The sequence below is a fragment of the Solanum dulcamara genome, chromosome 7, assembly GCF_947179165.1.
Source record: "Solanum dulcamara chromosome 7, daSolDulc1.2, whole genome shotgun sequence".
Classification (NCBI taxonomy): domain Eukaryota; kingdom Viridiplantae; phylum Streptophyta; class Magnoliopsida; order Solanales; family Solanaceae; genus Solanum; species Solanum dulcamara.
Genome location: NC_077243.1, coordinates 19,308,430 through 19,324,492, shown reverse-complemented (window position 1 = coordinate 19,324,492; position 16,063 = coordinate 19,308,430). Strand labels below are relative to the sequence as shown.

General features: G+C 35.9%; 2 protein-coding genes across 3 annotated transcripts; both read right to left on the bottom strand.

The window, feature by feature from the left end:
• Positions 1-329: 329 nt before the first annotated feature.
• LOC129895189 (F-box/LRR-repeat protein At3g48880-like) lies at positions 330-15,600 on the bottom strand. Of its 2 annotated transcripts, XM_055970868.1 has the most exons (4): positions 15,473-15,600; positions 8,041-8,439; positions 1,385-1,785; positions 330-1,194 (listed from the first exon to the last, which is right to left on the bottom strand). In XM_055970868.1, exons 3-4 carry the CDS (start codon positions 1,741-1,743, stop codon positions 639-641), a joined length of 915 nt encoding a protein of 304 aa, XP_055826843.1. In that variant the 5' UTR covers positions 1,744-1,785; positions 8,041-8,439; positions 15,473-15,600; the 3' UTR covers positions 330-638. The 2 variants fall into 2 exon arrangements, with proteins under 2 accessions (XP_055826843.1, XP_055826842.1); XM_055970867.1 differs by lacking the exon at positions 8,041-8,439.
• LOC129894583 (uncharacterized) lies at positions 6,446-7,015 on the bottom strand. Its single transcript, XM_055970280.1, has one exon. It carries the CDS (start codon positions 7,013-7,015, stop codon positions 6,446-6,448), a length of 570 nt encoding a protein of 189 aa, XP_055826255.1.
• Positions 15,601-16,063: the final 463 nt, after the last annotated feature.

The window sequence follows — 16,063 nt, the reverse complement described above, 5'->3', positions numbered from 1 at the left end:
TTTAGAATACCTTTTTGAGAGATGAGTAGGATATGAAAGAAGTCTTGAAAATGAATCTACCTAACACAGAGTTCATAGTAGTTCATGAGATTCTGTGGATATCTCATGATTTAGATATGAAACTCACAAAACAATAATAGTATAAGAGAGTTTTAAACTATTCACTCGAAAAAATTTCTATGTGTGTACTGCCCTTAAAACTCTACAGAGGAACTTTAGAACCGTGATGTTCACATAGCATGTCATATTCCTCTAATTATGTGTTTATGGTAATTGAGAGGTGTTCTATAAATACCCAATAATTAGATATGAAACTCGCAAAACAGTGATAGAGGAGAGCTTACAACGCTTGGCAATACATATGTAAATGGATACAAGACTGTCAAAGAGAAAGACTTAAAACTTATAAAATTACAACACAGAAGTAGCATTACGCTACATGGAAGTACTGTTTATATGTCTCCCTATGCTACAAAGCTACTCTCCCTTTTACCACCAAAAGGATAATACGTGCTGCTAGCAAACTGGATGCTGATTGGCGTCCATTCAAAATGACAAGGTTTTATTGTGTTTCATATACACAAGTTTACATATTTTACTGGACCTTTAACTCATGAAGCAATACATTCTTAAAGTTGTCAAATTGCAAGAGATCTCACCTCGTCCACTTTCCAGAGGTCTTCTTCATACTTATACCACCTCATCAGCCCTTCATCATTTCGAGTGCGCTGACACATGATGCACGAGTCACTCATGCAGGTTAGGAATTTGTGTAACCTAGACGCTTTTTTGATAATTGATTCATCAAGCTTGGCCAGAATTTTCTTTGGTGCAGGTGGAGGGTCTTCAGTAATTACGCAATGAGATATGTTGAGCACTTCCAACTTTTTTAACCCATCCAAGATAATAAACAAGGCACTTTTAGATAACACTGTGCACCTCACACTCAACACTTTCAAGTTTGGAAGAAATGAAACCAGTGTAGATGCAAAGAGCATATCACAGGGCCCCATAATCTTGAGCTCAGCGAAATTTTTGCAACTCCTTGCAATTTCCTCCATGACATACGGAGGATTTGCTATACTAGGCATCGTCAGTGATTCAAGATCTTCCCACATATGAATAGCCCTGCATATTCCTGTCTTTTTTATTCTGTTCCAAGCAGGCATAACAAGACGTTTTAGATGTGGACACCTGAAAAAGAAGAGATTAAATTAGCTGTCTTCTTCATTCTCACGGTAAACTTTGCTTCACCTGAATTAGAATAATGGAAAATCATAGGGTATCTGAGATGTCAGATGCCTGAACTCGAATGATGCTTGTTGTCGGTTTCTTGATTCAAGTAGAAGTACTATAGAAAGATGAAGGTTTATTGGGGGAATACCTCTCGGCAGTATAAGTCAACTGATCGTCGCTGACATACAAATTATAATGGAAGATTAATGTTCGTATGTTTCCACTACTGAGGTTCAAACAAATCTTCAGGAGGCTGGTCAATGTTTTATCAGACTGACAATCCACATATACGTACGGCTCTAACGGGATTTTGATGAAATTTGATTTTAATACCGACAAGTCCAGTGTCATCCAGAGAAGTTGATCAGAACAAGCCAATCGCCATGAACTACAAACATGAGCAAGTCCAGCAGTCAACTCAAAAAGGTCAAAAGACTGGAGTATCTTCACCAAGATATCAATATCAAGGTCCTCCCATCTCCTTACAGAAGAATCTCCCTCTTCCATCACAAAAGCTTCAATCTCTCAAGTGTTTGGGCATAAAAGGTCCTGTAGAAACAAGAAAGGTTATTACTTCTCTAGATCCATAAAGAATATTTGAATTCTTGACGTCAAATTAATATTGCTGACTGTCATTTTGTATTCTTGTGAATATACTCAGACCATGAAGCAGAAAAGTTAAGCACTGCAATATGAAGAAGCATAGAAGAATGTACAAATATGTCCGAGGAGTATTGGGATTTCCAAAAGTGAAAAAACTAGGAAAATCTGACCTAGAACTTAAGTTGGTCATAGAAAACGACAGAGAACTAAGTTCTTGCATCATTTTGGAGAGAAATAGTAATTACCGAAAGCAAAATGATACAAAAGGAGGATGGAACATTGATTTGCACATAAAATTCCCTAAAGAGGAAAATTCAGTGTACTTAGCATTAGGATGGAAAAGCTGAAGACGTTATATATTTTGAAGAACACAAGACAAGAACAAAGAGAACTGGGGAATGTGACAAGTGTCTGCTGAAAAAGATGCATCTGGTTTCCAGGAATCAAATAGAAGGGAATGCAAAAACTTAATACTCAATCCCTTCTATTTTACGTGAATGGGAACGAAATAACTTAGTTAGCATGATTTGTGAATTTAGAAAAGAGTAGTTAAACGATACAAAAGTAGTAGTAGTAGTAAAAAAGTTAGGTGAAAGGAAAAAACACCATGCCAAAAGTTTGACTACCATTCGTTAAATGAATTCCTAAAACTTGTCAAAGATATACTACTTTACAACAGCTTATATGGAGTGATATGGACATTAAGGATCTATATAGCCGGCCCCGACTTGTTTGGGGTTGAGCTGGACTGTACTTTACAACAGCTATGCTTCATGCCTAAACTAGTTGAGGTCGGCTATATAAACAATCAATATACATTCCGCTCCATTTGGAGCAGTTTCATTCCAATAATCAGATACTTATTAAGGATTCTCTATTACTAAAGGTTTTCTATATTTTCTACCGAAATACAAATCAGTAATGAACTAAAAAGACTCCTGGAAAACTGTTAGACTCTTAAACTTATAAGAGAAATAAGGTTTTTACAGAACTTCTTTTCATTCAAAATGGCATATTACATAAGGCTTAGACACATAGCTATATAAGCCTTTTGAAAAAAAAAAAGTAAGTAGAGTACCTAGTCAAGCACTTACAAAACAAATTCCATAAAACAAGGATTACCTTTCCTTTACAAACCAAACATAATATTTAATAGAGGACACTATTAGACTAAAAAACTATCTAGAAAATCTCATTTTCTAACACTCCTCCTTGAGATTTTTCTTGGATACTCCCAGCTTAGCCCTTAGAACTTCAAATTTTCCCTTAGGAAGAGTCTTGGTCATGATGTCTGCAATCTGCTGATCTGAGCTGCAATGAACAAGTTTAACTTCGTCATCCTTCTCTACTTGCCTGATAGCGTGAAACTTCACATTTATATGCTTGCTACGACCATGTTGCACTGGATTTTTGGCCATAGATATTGCTGACTTGTTGTCAACCTTAATGACAGTAGCTTCAATGTCATTTTGCTCCAGATCACATAGAATCTTTCTTAATCATAGAGCTTGATTAGTTGCACCAGCAACGGCGATGTATTCAACTTCTGCAGAAGATTGAGCTACCACATCTTGCTTCTTTAAATTCCATGAGAACATGCCTGAACCAAGTGTAAAAGCATATCCAGAAGTGCTTTTCATATCATCAATGCTTCCTGCCCAATCACTATCTGAATAACCCATCAATTTCCCTTGCTCTTCCTTTTTAAACCAAATACCAAAATCAACAGTTCCCTTGATATACCTCAACGTTCGCTTAGCGACACCAAGATGAACTTGACTTGGAGTATGCATAAATCTCGACAAAAGACTTGCTGCAAACATGAGATCAGGTCTTGCTGCTGTCAAAATACAACAAACTACCTATTAGACTTCTATAAACTGTAGGATCAGCCCTATCACCTCCTTCAAATTTCGAAATCTTTGCATTGTGCACTAGTGGGGTCGATACATGCTTGCATCTCTCCATCTTGAATCTTTTAAGAATATCCCATGCATATTTTCTTTGTGAAATGAAGATTCCATCTGTAGCTTGATGAATCTCCATTCCCAGAAAGTAATTCATTTCACCCAAATCTGACATTTCAAACTTGGTCTCCATTTCTTGCTTGAATTGATTCACCATAGCTTCATTGCTTCCTGTTAACAGAAGATCATCAACATAGAGTGACACCAAAAGCACATCTCCTCCTTTAGCCTTCTTCACATATAAAGTGGCTTCATTTTCACTTCTCTTGAAGCCACAATAAATAAGATGAGAATCAATCTTACTGTACCAGGCTCGAGGAGCTTGCTTTAATCCATACAATGCCTTATGTAGCTTGTAGATTTTATCCTCCATTCCTGCAACTTGAAATCCTTCTGGTTGGTCGATATAAATCTCCTCCTGCAGCTGTCCATTTAAGAATGCTGACTTCACATCCAAATGATACAACTTCCAATTTGATTGAGCTGCCAAAGCAAATAGAAGTCTTATTGTATCATGTCGTGCAACTGGTGCAAATGTGTCTCCATAATCCAAACCTGCAACTTGCGCATAACCTTTCACAATAAGCCTTGCCTTGTATTTATAAACTGAACCATCTGGATTAAGTTTGGTTCGATAAACCCATTTCACCCCTATTACATTTCTGTCTTTGGGTTTATCAACCAGCTTCCAAGTATCATTCTTCTCTATCATACCAATCTCCTCCTTCATAGCTTCAATCCAAACTTCATGTCTTGATGCTTCTTGATAGCTATTTGGTTCTGAGATTGCAACATTACATCTTTCATATATCTCAGAAAGGGACTTTGTTTTCAAAATGGGCGAATCAAGTGAGGATTCCCCATCTGATTCTTCATCTTTTTCCAAATTTTTAGAGCCAAATGATTGGATTTCAGGCAGCGGACGCAAGTTCTGAAAATCTGCATTATCTTTCTCAATTTGCTCCTTATCCCAGTTCCAATAAGCATGCTCATCTACTACAACATCTCTTATGATGGAAATACTTTTTGTTTGCAAGCTGAAAACTCTATAACCTTTGGCTTGCGATGAATAACCAATAAAGATCCCCAATTCACCTTTTGGTTCAAGTTTGCTTCTTTTGACTGAAGGAACATGAGAATAGCAAATCGAACCAAAGACTTTTAAGTGCTTGGCAGATGGTTTTGTTCCACTCCAAGCCTCAATAGGAGTTTTTTTATCCACAGCTTTAGTTGGCAGCCTATTTAATAGATATACTGAAGTATAAACAGCTTCTGCCCAAAACCTTTGCTGTAGTTTCTTTTCAAGCAACAAACATCTAGCCATTTCAACAGCAGTCCTGTTCTTCCTCTCCGAGACTCCATTTTGTTCGGGTGAATAACTTACTGTCAACTTGTGATCAATCCCCATATCTTCACAATAATTATTGAACTCATTTGAAGTGTATTCACCACCATTGTCCGATCTCAAAGACTTCAGCTTACAACCACTTTGTCTTTCAACAAAAGCTTTAAATTTCTTAAAAATTGAAAATACTTGGGAGTTGTTACTCAAAAATTACACCCAAGTAATCCTTGTTAAGTCATCAATAAAGAGAACAAAATATTTATTTTGTCCTAAAGATGATGTCTGCATAGGTCCACACACATCAGTGTGAACTAATTCAAATTTTTCAGTTGCCCTCCAGGTAGCACTTTTAGGAAATGATTTCCTATGTACCTTACCCATCTGACATGCCTCACAAACTTCTTTAGATAGTGAGATCTCAGGTAACTCTTTAGTCAAGCCTTTCTCATACATAGACTTTAAAGTAGCATAGTTAAAATGCCCATATCTTTTGTGCCACAACCATGACTCATCCATACTTGCAAAATTTGCATTATCAAACTTCCCAACTAAAGGAAAAGATTTATCCACCATTTGTACTTTAACAATCAAATTATCTTTTGAGTCAAAAACCAAACAATGTTTGCCCTTAAAAATTAAGGAACAACCTTTCGACATCATTTGAGCCGCACTTAACAAGTTATATGCTAAACAAGGAACATACAACACATCATGTATAAACTCTGTACCTTGTATAGTTTGAAAGGCAACTGAACCCTTTCCATGTGCATCGACTGTTTCACCATTTCCCATCCTAACTTTAGCTTTGAACGACTTGTCAAGTGTGTGAAACAAGAGCTCATTGTGCGACATATGACTCGTACATCCACTGTCTATGAACCATGAGGATTTTTTGCTTGTGTTTTCTTCGTGAGAAGCCATAAACAAGCTTTCTTCTTCCTTTTCCGACTCTTCAACAAAATTTGCCTGCTGCACATGATGTTGTTGTGGTTGATTCTGCTTGGCCCTGCAATTTTTCTCAATATGACCCATCTTTTTACAGAATCTACATTGAATGGATGGCTTTCCTTTGAACCAACAGTCTTTTTCTTGATGATTGGTTCTTTTACAGTGGCTGCAAGGTGGAAACTTCCCTTTCTTTGAAGATTCCTTCCATGGTTTTCCCTTTGCTACTTTATCTCCATCCATCCTTCATAGGCTGCTTGCCTTTATGTTGTACCTGAAATGCCACTTCTGCTACTTCTCCATCTCTTATACTTGATCTTTGCTCTTGGGCTTGTAACTTGCTGATCAGTTATGCAACTAATAAAGTCTTCAAATCACAAGATTCCTCTATTGCTGAAATCTTGGACTCGAACCTTCCTGGTAAGCTTATCATCATCTTCTCCACCACTTTTGAATCTGGAAAGGTTTCACCAAACAACCTTATTTGGTTTACAATTTCCATAAGTTTGGCAGAATACTCTTTCACAGTATCTCCTTCTTTCATCCTTAACATCTCAAATTCTCTTTTGAGAGTTAAGAGTTTGACAGCCTTCACTCTATCACTTCCATCGAACTCCTCTTTTAGCTTCTCCCATGCTTCTTTAGGTGTTTCACAAGTCATTATTCTTGTGAAAATCACATCTGAAAGTGCTGAATGAAGACATGTGAGAGCCTTTGGTTTCCTTGACTTTGAATCTTCATAAATCTTCATTTGTGCAACTGTTGGATTTGGTCCAAGTGGAGGAGGATCATCTTCACTTTCTATTGTTTCCCATAGACTAAGATCTTTGAGATAAGCCTTCATCTTTATCACCCATATGTGATAATTTTCTCCTGTAAACATAGGATGGCCTGCACCCAAGAAGTTGTTGGATGCCATGTTACTGCTGCTCAGCTATCACCCTAGAAGAACTGGAAAAAACCTTAGTTTCTTGCCTTCACAAATCCCTCAAGAAGAAGGGCTCTTGATACCACTGTTAGACTCTTAAACTTATAAGAGAAATAAGGTTTTTACATTTTCATTCAAAATGGCATATTACATAAGGCTTAGACACATAGCTATATAAGCCTTTTGAAAAAAAAAGTAAGTAGAGTACCTAGTCAAGCACTTACAAAACAAATTCCATAAAACAAGGATTACCTTTCCTTTACAAACCAAACATAATATTTAATAGAGGACACTATTAGACTAAAAAACTATCTAGAAAATCTCATTTTCTAACAAAAACATCATACTTAATATAAATGTAAAAACAAAAAATAAACCTTAATCATAGCCATTGAAATTACTATGGATCTTGTGCTTCATTAATATTTTGTTTTATGCTAATTTCACAAGAATATCGAGAAATTGTAAGTCCTATGAGACAACTTTGTAACTATCCCAAGAAAGAGAGAGCAACAATAATAACTATGCCTTAATCTCAAATGTACGGTTCCTTTGTAACTATTCCACTCTACCCGGGTTCAAATTTTCAATACTACTTTACAGCAGCTTAAATGGACGTTAAGGATCTATATAGCCGACCCCGACTTGTTTGTATTTAGGTGGAGTTGTACTTTACAACAGCTATGCTTCATACCTAACCTAGTTAAGGTCGGCTATAGGAACACTCAGTATCTATTCTGCTCTATTTGGAGCAGTTTCATTCCAATACTATGATAATTATTAAGGATTCTCTATTACTAAAGGTTTCCTTATATTTTCTACCGAAATATAGATTAGTAATGAACTAAAAGAACTCTTGGCAAACAACATACTTAAAATAAGTGCAGCCACATAAAATAAAGCTTAATCCTAACCATTGTGCTTGATTCATATTTTGTTTTTTGCTAATTCAACAAGAATCTCAAGAGCTTGTAAGTCCTTTGAGACAACTTTGTCCATGTGATTGAATTGTTTACCTTATCCATTTCAAAACTTTCAACCATCATCTTGTCACACCGGTGCAGTTGAACTTCTAACATAGACATTTCAAAACTATAATGCAAGGCCTCTTTCCTTTTATCTTCTACATGTGCTATTTGTCCCTTGTCATAATCATCACTTATTTTGGCTAGTTTTGTATGACCACACACCATCATACCATTCACATTTTTACAACACTCATTTTTTGATATGTCGGACCTCGGATGCCCAACATTCGCCATCATTGATCTCACAATTGTACGTCTTATAAAACCTATCTTTCCTCTGGTATGTATCTCCTTATCGCATACCACTCCCACATTTCAACTATAGGGCTTTAACTTATGTGTTGCGTCTTCTTCTATCAGACTATCACACCATTGATGATCTCATACCTGGATAAAGAAGTGTTGTTGTAAATTAACGATCAACATAATTTTTAGGATATCCTTGCGCTAAGGAATTAATAAGAGAAATGGTATCAAATATTTTGTAATGTCCCGAAATAAAGTGTCATATAAATTGGGAGAAATAAAGTGTTGATAACAAGTCCTCAACAACAGAACCAATGATAGTTAGTAGCAGGAGTTGTATATAACTAAATTGTAAATTGAAAGCTAAGAACCTGATGGATCGTCAATCCTCTCCCAACAAAAGCTGAAAAACACAAGTAATTTTAGATTAAAGCTTACCACTTAAAAGCACAAAAATATGCACGGGGTTTGAGTCCCACACCTAAAGGCTTCTATAACCTTGGGCTCTCCTACTTCAATAGCTAGCTTTTAGGGTGTGATTCGCCCTAAGTTGTACAAAGGGTATGATAGCCACCCACTACCCTTCGCGCCATGAATCTGTTTCTATCGCATGGCCATGGAAGACGAGAGCTTGGTGGTTTTTTATGGTTTATGGCAAGATATGAGACTTATTAATAAAAGTTATAAAATGATATTATTTTATAATAGTATAGATTATAGTGTGCTAATCGTAAAATTTTATGGAATAAAACCAAACAATACTACAATGCACCCATCCTCTTAAAGACCAGGATACACCTCTGATATCCTAGAAGACAATGCCGACCCCACACCTCTCTTTCTTTCTGTGTGTGTGCGGGGGAGGGTCCATGTCTGCTAAAGACATCTCTTACTCAACTTTGCCAGTGATTTCTCATTAAAGGTAAGATCATGAATATCCTACCTTATACAGTATAAGTGTATAACCCAATATTCATACATTTTTCAATTGTCTTCCAAATAAACTAAGGAAATTTAATCATGAGATTTTGTTAGGCGGTTCTCCAAACTTTCTTTTCATAAATTTGTAAGCTCAAATGTACTTCTCTTTTGCATCATCTGGATGCTTTCAATGAAATTTTTCACTTCGTCAAAATAAAAACAAGAAAATCTTTCCTATCAGTCTCTCAAACTACTAATTATGTATCTAGAATTTATAGGTTAGATAACCCGAAACTCAAATTTCTCTTTGTAAAAAGAAAAGATGGAATAACCAAAGCATCATTTGCATTTAATGTACGTTTGTAAAACAAAGCTGTAACGATTTTCCAAAATAAGCTACATTCTCGATTGGAGTACAACGAGAAATGAATCGTCACGATAACAAAATGATAAATCACACGTAAATTAAAACCTATCTCGACAAAGATTTAAACTTTAAGAACAAAAAAAGATGCATTTGATCATACCCACTAATAATTGAAATGTTGAAAACCAAGAAACAAAATCCAGACAAGCATAAACTCAAATTTGTATGGGGAAAACTCAACTATTTCTGCAGTTAAACTCCTTCATGTGCCAAAAAAGGGGATAAATTTTCCACAAGATGTACGCTGAATTTTCCCGAAAGTTGTTGTGGTGTGTTAATAGAATTCGGTGTACACCTTGTGGAAAACTTTCCCCCTTTTTTGGCACATGAAGGAGTTTAACTGCAGAAATAGTTGAGTTTTGTCCATACTGGTCTGAATTCATGCTTTTCTAAACTTTGTTTCTTGGTTTTCATTATTTCACCGAGGACATGACCTTACATAGAAAGGAGTGGAGGTCGCGTATTAGGGTAGAAGGCTAGCAGGGGTAGATTGTGGATTGCCCTGTGATAGTCTTAGGCCTAGGCGTGCCAGTTAGTTGTGTTGTTACTGCCATCTGACTACCATTTTCTTGCTATTAGTATTGTTCTTGTCTTGTAGAATTTGTAGCGCTTCTTGTTTTAGCCAATATGGTATATATATTGTTGCTCTCTCTTTCTTGGGATAGGTACTTTTAAGCCGAGGGTCTTTCGAAAACAGCCTCTCTACCTCCATGAGGTAATGGTAAGATCTGCGTATACTTTACCCTCTCTAGACCCCACTTGTGGGATTTCACTGGGTATGTTGTTGTTGTTGGTTTTCAGCATTTCAGTTATTAGTGTGGTATGATCATATGCATATTTTTTGTTCTTAAAGTTTAAATCTTTGTCGAGCTAGGTTTTAATTTACTTGTGATTTATCATTTTGTTATCGTGATGATTCATTTCTCATTGTACTCCAATCGAGAACATAGCTTCTTTTGGAAAATCGTTACAGCTTTTTTTACAAACGTATGTTAAATGCAAATGGTGCTTTGATTATTCTGTCTTCTTTTTTACCAAGAGAAAATTGGGTTTCGGGACATCTAACCTATAAACTCTAGATACATGATTAGTAGTATGAGAGATTGATGGGAAAGTTTTTTTATTTTTTATTTTGACGAAGTAAAAAGTTTCATTAAAAGCATCCAGAAGATGCAAACGACAAGTACATTTGAGCTTACAAATGTAAAGAAAGTTAAGAGAACAGTCAAAAAAAATCTCATAATTAAATTCCCTCACCTTATTTGGAAGGCAATTGAAAAATGTATGGATATTGGGTTGGAGGGATACACTGTATAAGGTAGAATATTCATTATCTTACCTTTAATGAGATATGGCTTTAGTAGATGTGGACCTTCCCCCTCCGCCCTCCCCCACACACCTCAGAGGTGTGGGTTGGCTTTGGCTTCCAGGTTACCAGAGGTGTATCCTGGATTTTAAGAGCATGGGTGCATTGTACTATTGTTTGGTTTGATTCCATAAAACTTTGCGATAAGCAAACTATAATCTATACTATTATAAAATAATATCATTCAATTTACAACTTTGCGATAGTCAATAGATGAAGATGTAATACATAAGTTTAAGCCCTATAGTTGAAATGGAGGAGTGGCATGCGATAAGGAGATACATACCAGAGTGAAAGATAGGTTTTATAAGACAGTTTTGAGACCAATGATGGTGTGTGGTGTGAATGTTGGGTATCTGAGGTTCGAAATATTAAAAAAATGAGTGTTGCACAAATGAGAATGGCATGATGGTGTGTGGTCATACAAAACTAGACAAAATAAGTGATGATTATGATAAGGTACAAATAGCACATGTAGAAGATAAAAGGAAAGACGGCCCTAAATTATAGTTTGGAAATGTCTACGTTAGAAGTTCAAATGCACCGGTGTGACACTATGATGTTTGAATGTTTTAAAATGGACGAGGTAAAAAATTCAATCACATGGACAAAGTTGTCCAAAGGACTTACGAGTTCTTGAGATTCTTGTTGAATCAGCAAAAAACAAAATATAAATGAAGCAAATGTTTCACAGTAATTCCAATGGTTAGGATTAAGGTTTATTTTATGTTGCTACACTTATATGAAGTATGATGTTTTCTCGGAGTCCTTTAAGTTCATAATTGATTTGTACTTCAGTAGAAAACCTTTAGTAATAGAGAATCCTTAATAATTATCTTAGTATTGGAATGAAACTGATCCAAATGGAGCGGTATGGATATTAAGTGTTCCTATAGCCGACCTCAACTAGTTTAGGTTTGAAGCGTAGCTGTTGTAAAGTAGTATTGAAAAGTTGAACCCAGGAAGAGTGGAACGATTACTAAGATACAGTACATTTGAGATTAAGGCATAGTTATTGTTATACCTTTACTAGTATTGTTTACATATCTTTGACAAGTTTTAAGAATTCGTTCAACGAAAGGTAGTCAAACTTTGACATGGTGCTTTTCCCTTTCACCTAACTTTTCAAATACTACTACAAAAAACTACCGTTTGCTAAAATACACCAATCAAGTTAGCTAATTTATTTTCATTCTCATTCACGTAAAATAGAAGGGATGGAGTATTAAGTTTTTGCGTTCCTTTTTATTTGATTCCTAGAAACTATATGCATCTTTTTCAGCAGATACTTGTCCCATTCCCCAGTTTAATTTGTACTTGTCTAGTTCTTAAAAACATATAACAAGTCTTCAGCTTTTCCATCCTAATGCTAAGGATATTGAATTTTCCTCTTTAGGGAATTTTATGTGCAAATCAATGTAATATCCTCCTTTTTGTATCAGTTTGCTTTTGGTAATGACTATTTTTATCCAAAATGTGATTACCGACAGTTATGGCAGCAAGAACTTACTTCTCTGCCGTTTTCTATGACCAACTTAAGTTCCAAGTCAGATTTTCCTAGTTTCTTCACTTTTGGGAATCCCAGTACTCCTCAGACGTATTTGTACATTCTTCTACATATTGCAGGGCTTAACTTTTCTTTTTCATGGTCTGAGTATATTCGCAAGAATACAAAATGGCAATCAGCAACATTAATTTGAGGTCAGGTATTCAAATATTCTTCATGGATCTAGAGAAGTAATAACCTTTCTTGTTTCTACAGGAGTTTAGGAGATTGAAGTTTTTGTGATGGAGGAAGGAAATTTTCCTGTAAGGAGATGGGAGGACCTTGATAATGATATCTTGTTGAAGATACTCCAGTCTTTTGACCTTTTTGAGCTATCTGCTGGACCTGCTCATATTTGTAGTGTGTGGCGATTGGCTTATTGTGATCAACTTCTCTGGAAAATAGTACCGAAAAGTCCAGCGTCTTCCAGAGAAGTTGATCACAACAAGCCAATCGCCACACACTACAAATATGAGCAAGTCCAGCAGATAGCTCAAAAAGGTCAAAAGACTCGAGTATCTTCAACAAGATATCATTATCAAGGTCCTCCCATCTCCTTACAGGAAAATTTCCTTCCTCCATCACAAAAACTTCAATCTCCTAAACTCCTGTAGAAACAAGAAAGGTTATTACTTCTCTAGATCCATGAAGAATATTTGAATTCCTGACGCCAAATTAATGTTGTTGATTGCCATTTTGTATTCTTGTTAATATACTCAGACCATGAAGCAGAAAAGTTAAGCCTTGCAATTCGAAGAAGCATAGAAGAATGTACAAATATGTCTGAGGACTACTGGGATTCCCAAAAGTGAAGAAATTAGGTAAATCTGACCTGGAACTTAAGTTGGTCATAGAAAACAACAGAGAACTAAGTTCTTGCTGCCATAGCCACTACCGAAAGCAAAATGATACCAAAAGGAGGACGGAACATTGATTCTCACATAAAATTCCCTAAAGAGGAAAACTCAGTGTCCTTTGCATTAGGATGAAAAAGCTGAAGACTTGCTATATATTATGAAGAACAAGACAAAAACAAAGAGAACTGGGGAATGGGAGAAGTGTCTGCTGAAAAAGATGCATATAGTTTCCAGGAATCAAATAGAAGGGAATGCAAAAAAAACTTAATACTCCATCCCTTCTATTTTACGTGAATGGTGATGAAAATAAATTAGCTAACTTGATTGGTGTATTTTAGCAAAGAGTAGTTAAAAGATACTGAAGTAGTTGCAGTAGTTATAAAATTAGGTGAAAGGAAAAAACACCATGTCAAAGTTTGACTACCATTCGTTGAATGAATTCCGAAAACTTGTCAAAGATATATAAACAATACTAGTAAGGGTACAACAATAACTATGACTTAATCTCAAATGTACGATTCCTTTCTAACCATTCCACTCTAGGGTTCAAACTTTTAATACTATTTAACAAGAAGTTTAAATGGAGTGATATAAACATTAAGGATCTATGGCGGCAGGGTTTTTTCCCTAGACCTTATAACTAAGATTCTAGCCCATCTTAGGTGATTTTTGAGTTCTGTCTCTTCTTCATTCTCCAGCCATCCCCCACACCTATCTCCTATTTTTCTCATAGTTTCAGAGTTCCACAATTGCAGAGGAAGGCCTAGGACCCTAATCCAGAACCAGTCGAATCTCGTTGTGTTTGGAAATGTTGTTTTCATCGAGCTCCACCAATCAATCTCTAGGTTTTGGGCCTTGTATCTTCCATTCACCCTTCAGAATGTGTTCTGCTGCTTTTCTAGATGGGAACTCAAAGAGAAAATTGAATATGTTCATGTCGTAGACCTGAATATTGGGGACTCCTTTCCAGGTTTCGATTGCCCATCTTCTAACATCATTTCATGTTGGGGCTTCTTCACCACCAGTAAATCATCCTATCAGACACCTTCGAAGCAGAGAATTGTCCTTCAAGCTAGCAGTTTTTGCTGCATTTATGGGCTCGTTTCTTTCTGCATTCTTTCTCTGCTCCCATTTGATTCTTGTAATAGCTTCTTTGTAGTTTGCCCTCCCCTCAATTATTTCCCCCCTTGTGTAAAAAAATGTGCCTTGTGTACTTGATAGTCTATTAATGAACTCTTCAATTTTGTGCACCACTCTTTCCCATCTCTCATTAATTTTATTTTCTGGTAGTATAATAACTGTTCTGCTCTGACCCTTAACAACTATTATTGAGATGAATCAACCAAATCTATTGAACTTTTGATTGCAATAAATGTGTGTTGACATGTCCTTACATCTCCAAGATTTAAAGCTCTTCCCCTTGTTTCCAGAAGCTTCAGCACAGCCATAAAAGAGCTTCCCCACTAACTGTCATTCTTCTCATTGAGAGTTTTGTGCTCTCCACTCAGTCGAACCATATCCTTGTGTCTGAGAAAGAGGCTGTGATGTCAAAAGACTTGGTTTCCATTCTGAAAAATAGGTGATTTTCCATAATGGAAACAGAAAGAAAAAGGAAGATTTAGAAAATAGAAAGTTTAGGAGGAATATCCGATGGTGAAAAACCACCGCAGAGGATTTTAGAAGCCCAGAAAAGACTTCTAAGAGTTGTCTAGAGAAGAGTGCCTGGAAGGAAAGTCTGAAAATGTTTTTGAAAATCATAAGACCCTCTCTATGGAGCATAGAGGTTAGATGCCCCAAAATCTAACTTTCTTTTTGAGAAAAGAAAAGACAGAATAACCAAAGCACCATTTGCATTTAACCTATGCAGGTCAAAAAATGATGTTATAAATTTTTTGGATAACGATGAGAATGCAGTAAAAACATCAAAAGAGACTACGTTCTTGATAGGAGAACTCCAATTGAATCGTTATGTAAAAAAAATGAAAATTCAGCAAATCAAATCCAACCTCGACAAAGATTTAAACGCTAATAACAAGAAAATATGCATTTTATCATACCACATTAATAGTTGAAATGCAGGAAACCAAGATATACAACTCAGGCAACCTTCAATTCAGATCTGTATGGGCAAAAATCAAATAGCCAGAAAAAGGAAAAGAGGGTTCCACAAGGTGTACACCGAATTCCTGTAACAACAACAACAATTTTGGAATCAAGATCCAACATGAGTCAAAAATTAATCTGAAAACAACCTTAAAGAATGTAAGAAGAAAAAAAGACACAGAGAGATTTAGGATATGCCTTTAGATTGTTGGTTCACTTCAGTGTGTAAAAAAATTGGGTGAAAATTGTGGGATGATAGTGTAGCTCCTTTAGTGAACTTCAACACTATATTATCATCGGTTACTAAATATGTTTTAAAAAAATTCTAAAGTATTATTATTTTATGAGTATCATACTTAAATTATTAATGATCTTGTGACCTCTTGGACTATAACTTCTTTACATTAAAAACTCTCCGATTGAATATATGGCAAAATATTTAGAATACCTTTTTGAGAGATGAGTAGGATATGAAAGAAGTCTTGAAAATGAATCTACCTAACACAGAGTTCATAGTAGTTCATGAGATTCTGTGGATATCTCAT

Excerpts from the sequence above, each read along its gene's own strand:
- LOC129895189 (XM_055970868.1), bottom strand. The coding sequence starts at position 1,743 with ATGGAAGAGGGAGATTCTTCTGTAAGGAGATGGGAGGACCTTGATATT. Across the intron at positions 1,195-1,384 it reads TTGACTTATACTGCCGAGAG|GTGTCCACATCTAAAACGTC; the intron begins GTATTCCCCCAA and ends CTTCTTTTTCAG.
- LOC129894583 (XM_055970280.1), bottom strand. The coding sequence starts at position 7,015 with ATGGCATCCAACAACTTCTTGGGTGCAGGCCATCCTATGTTTACAGGA.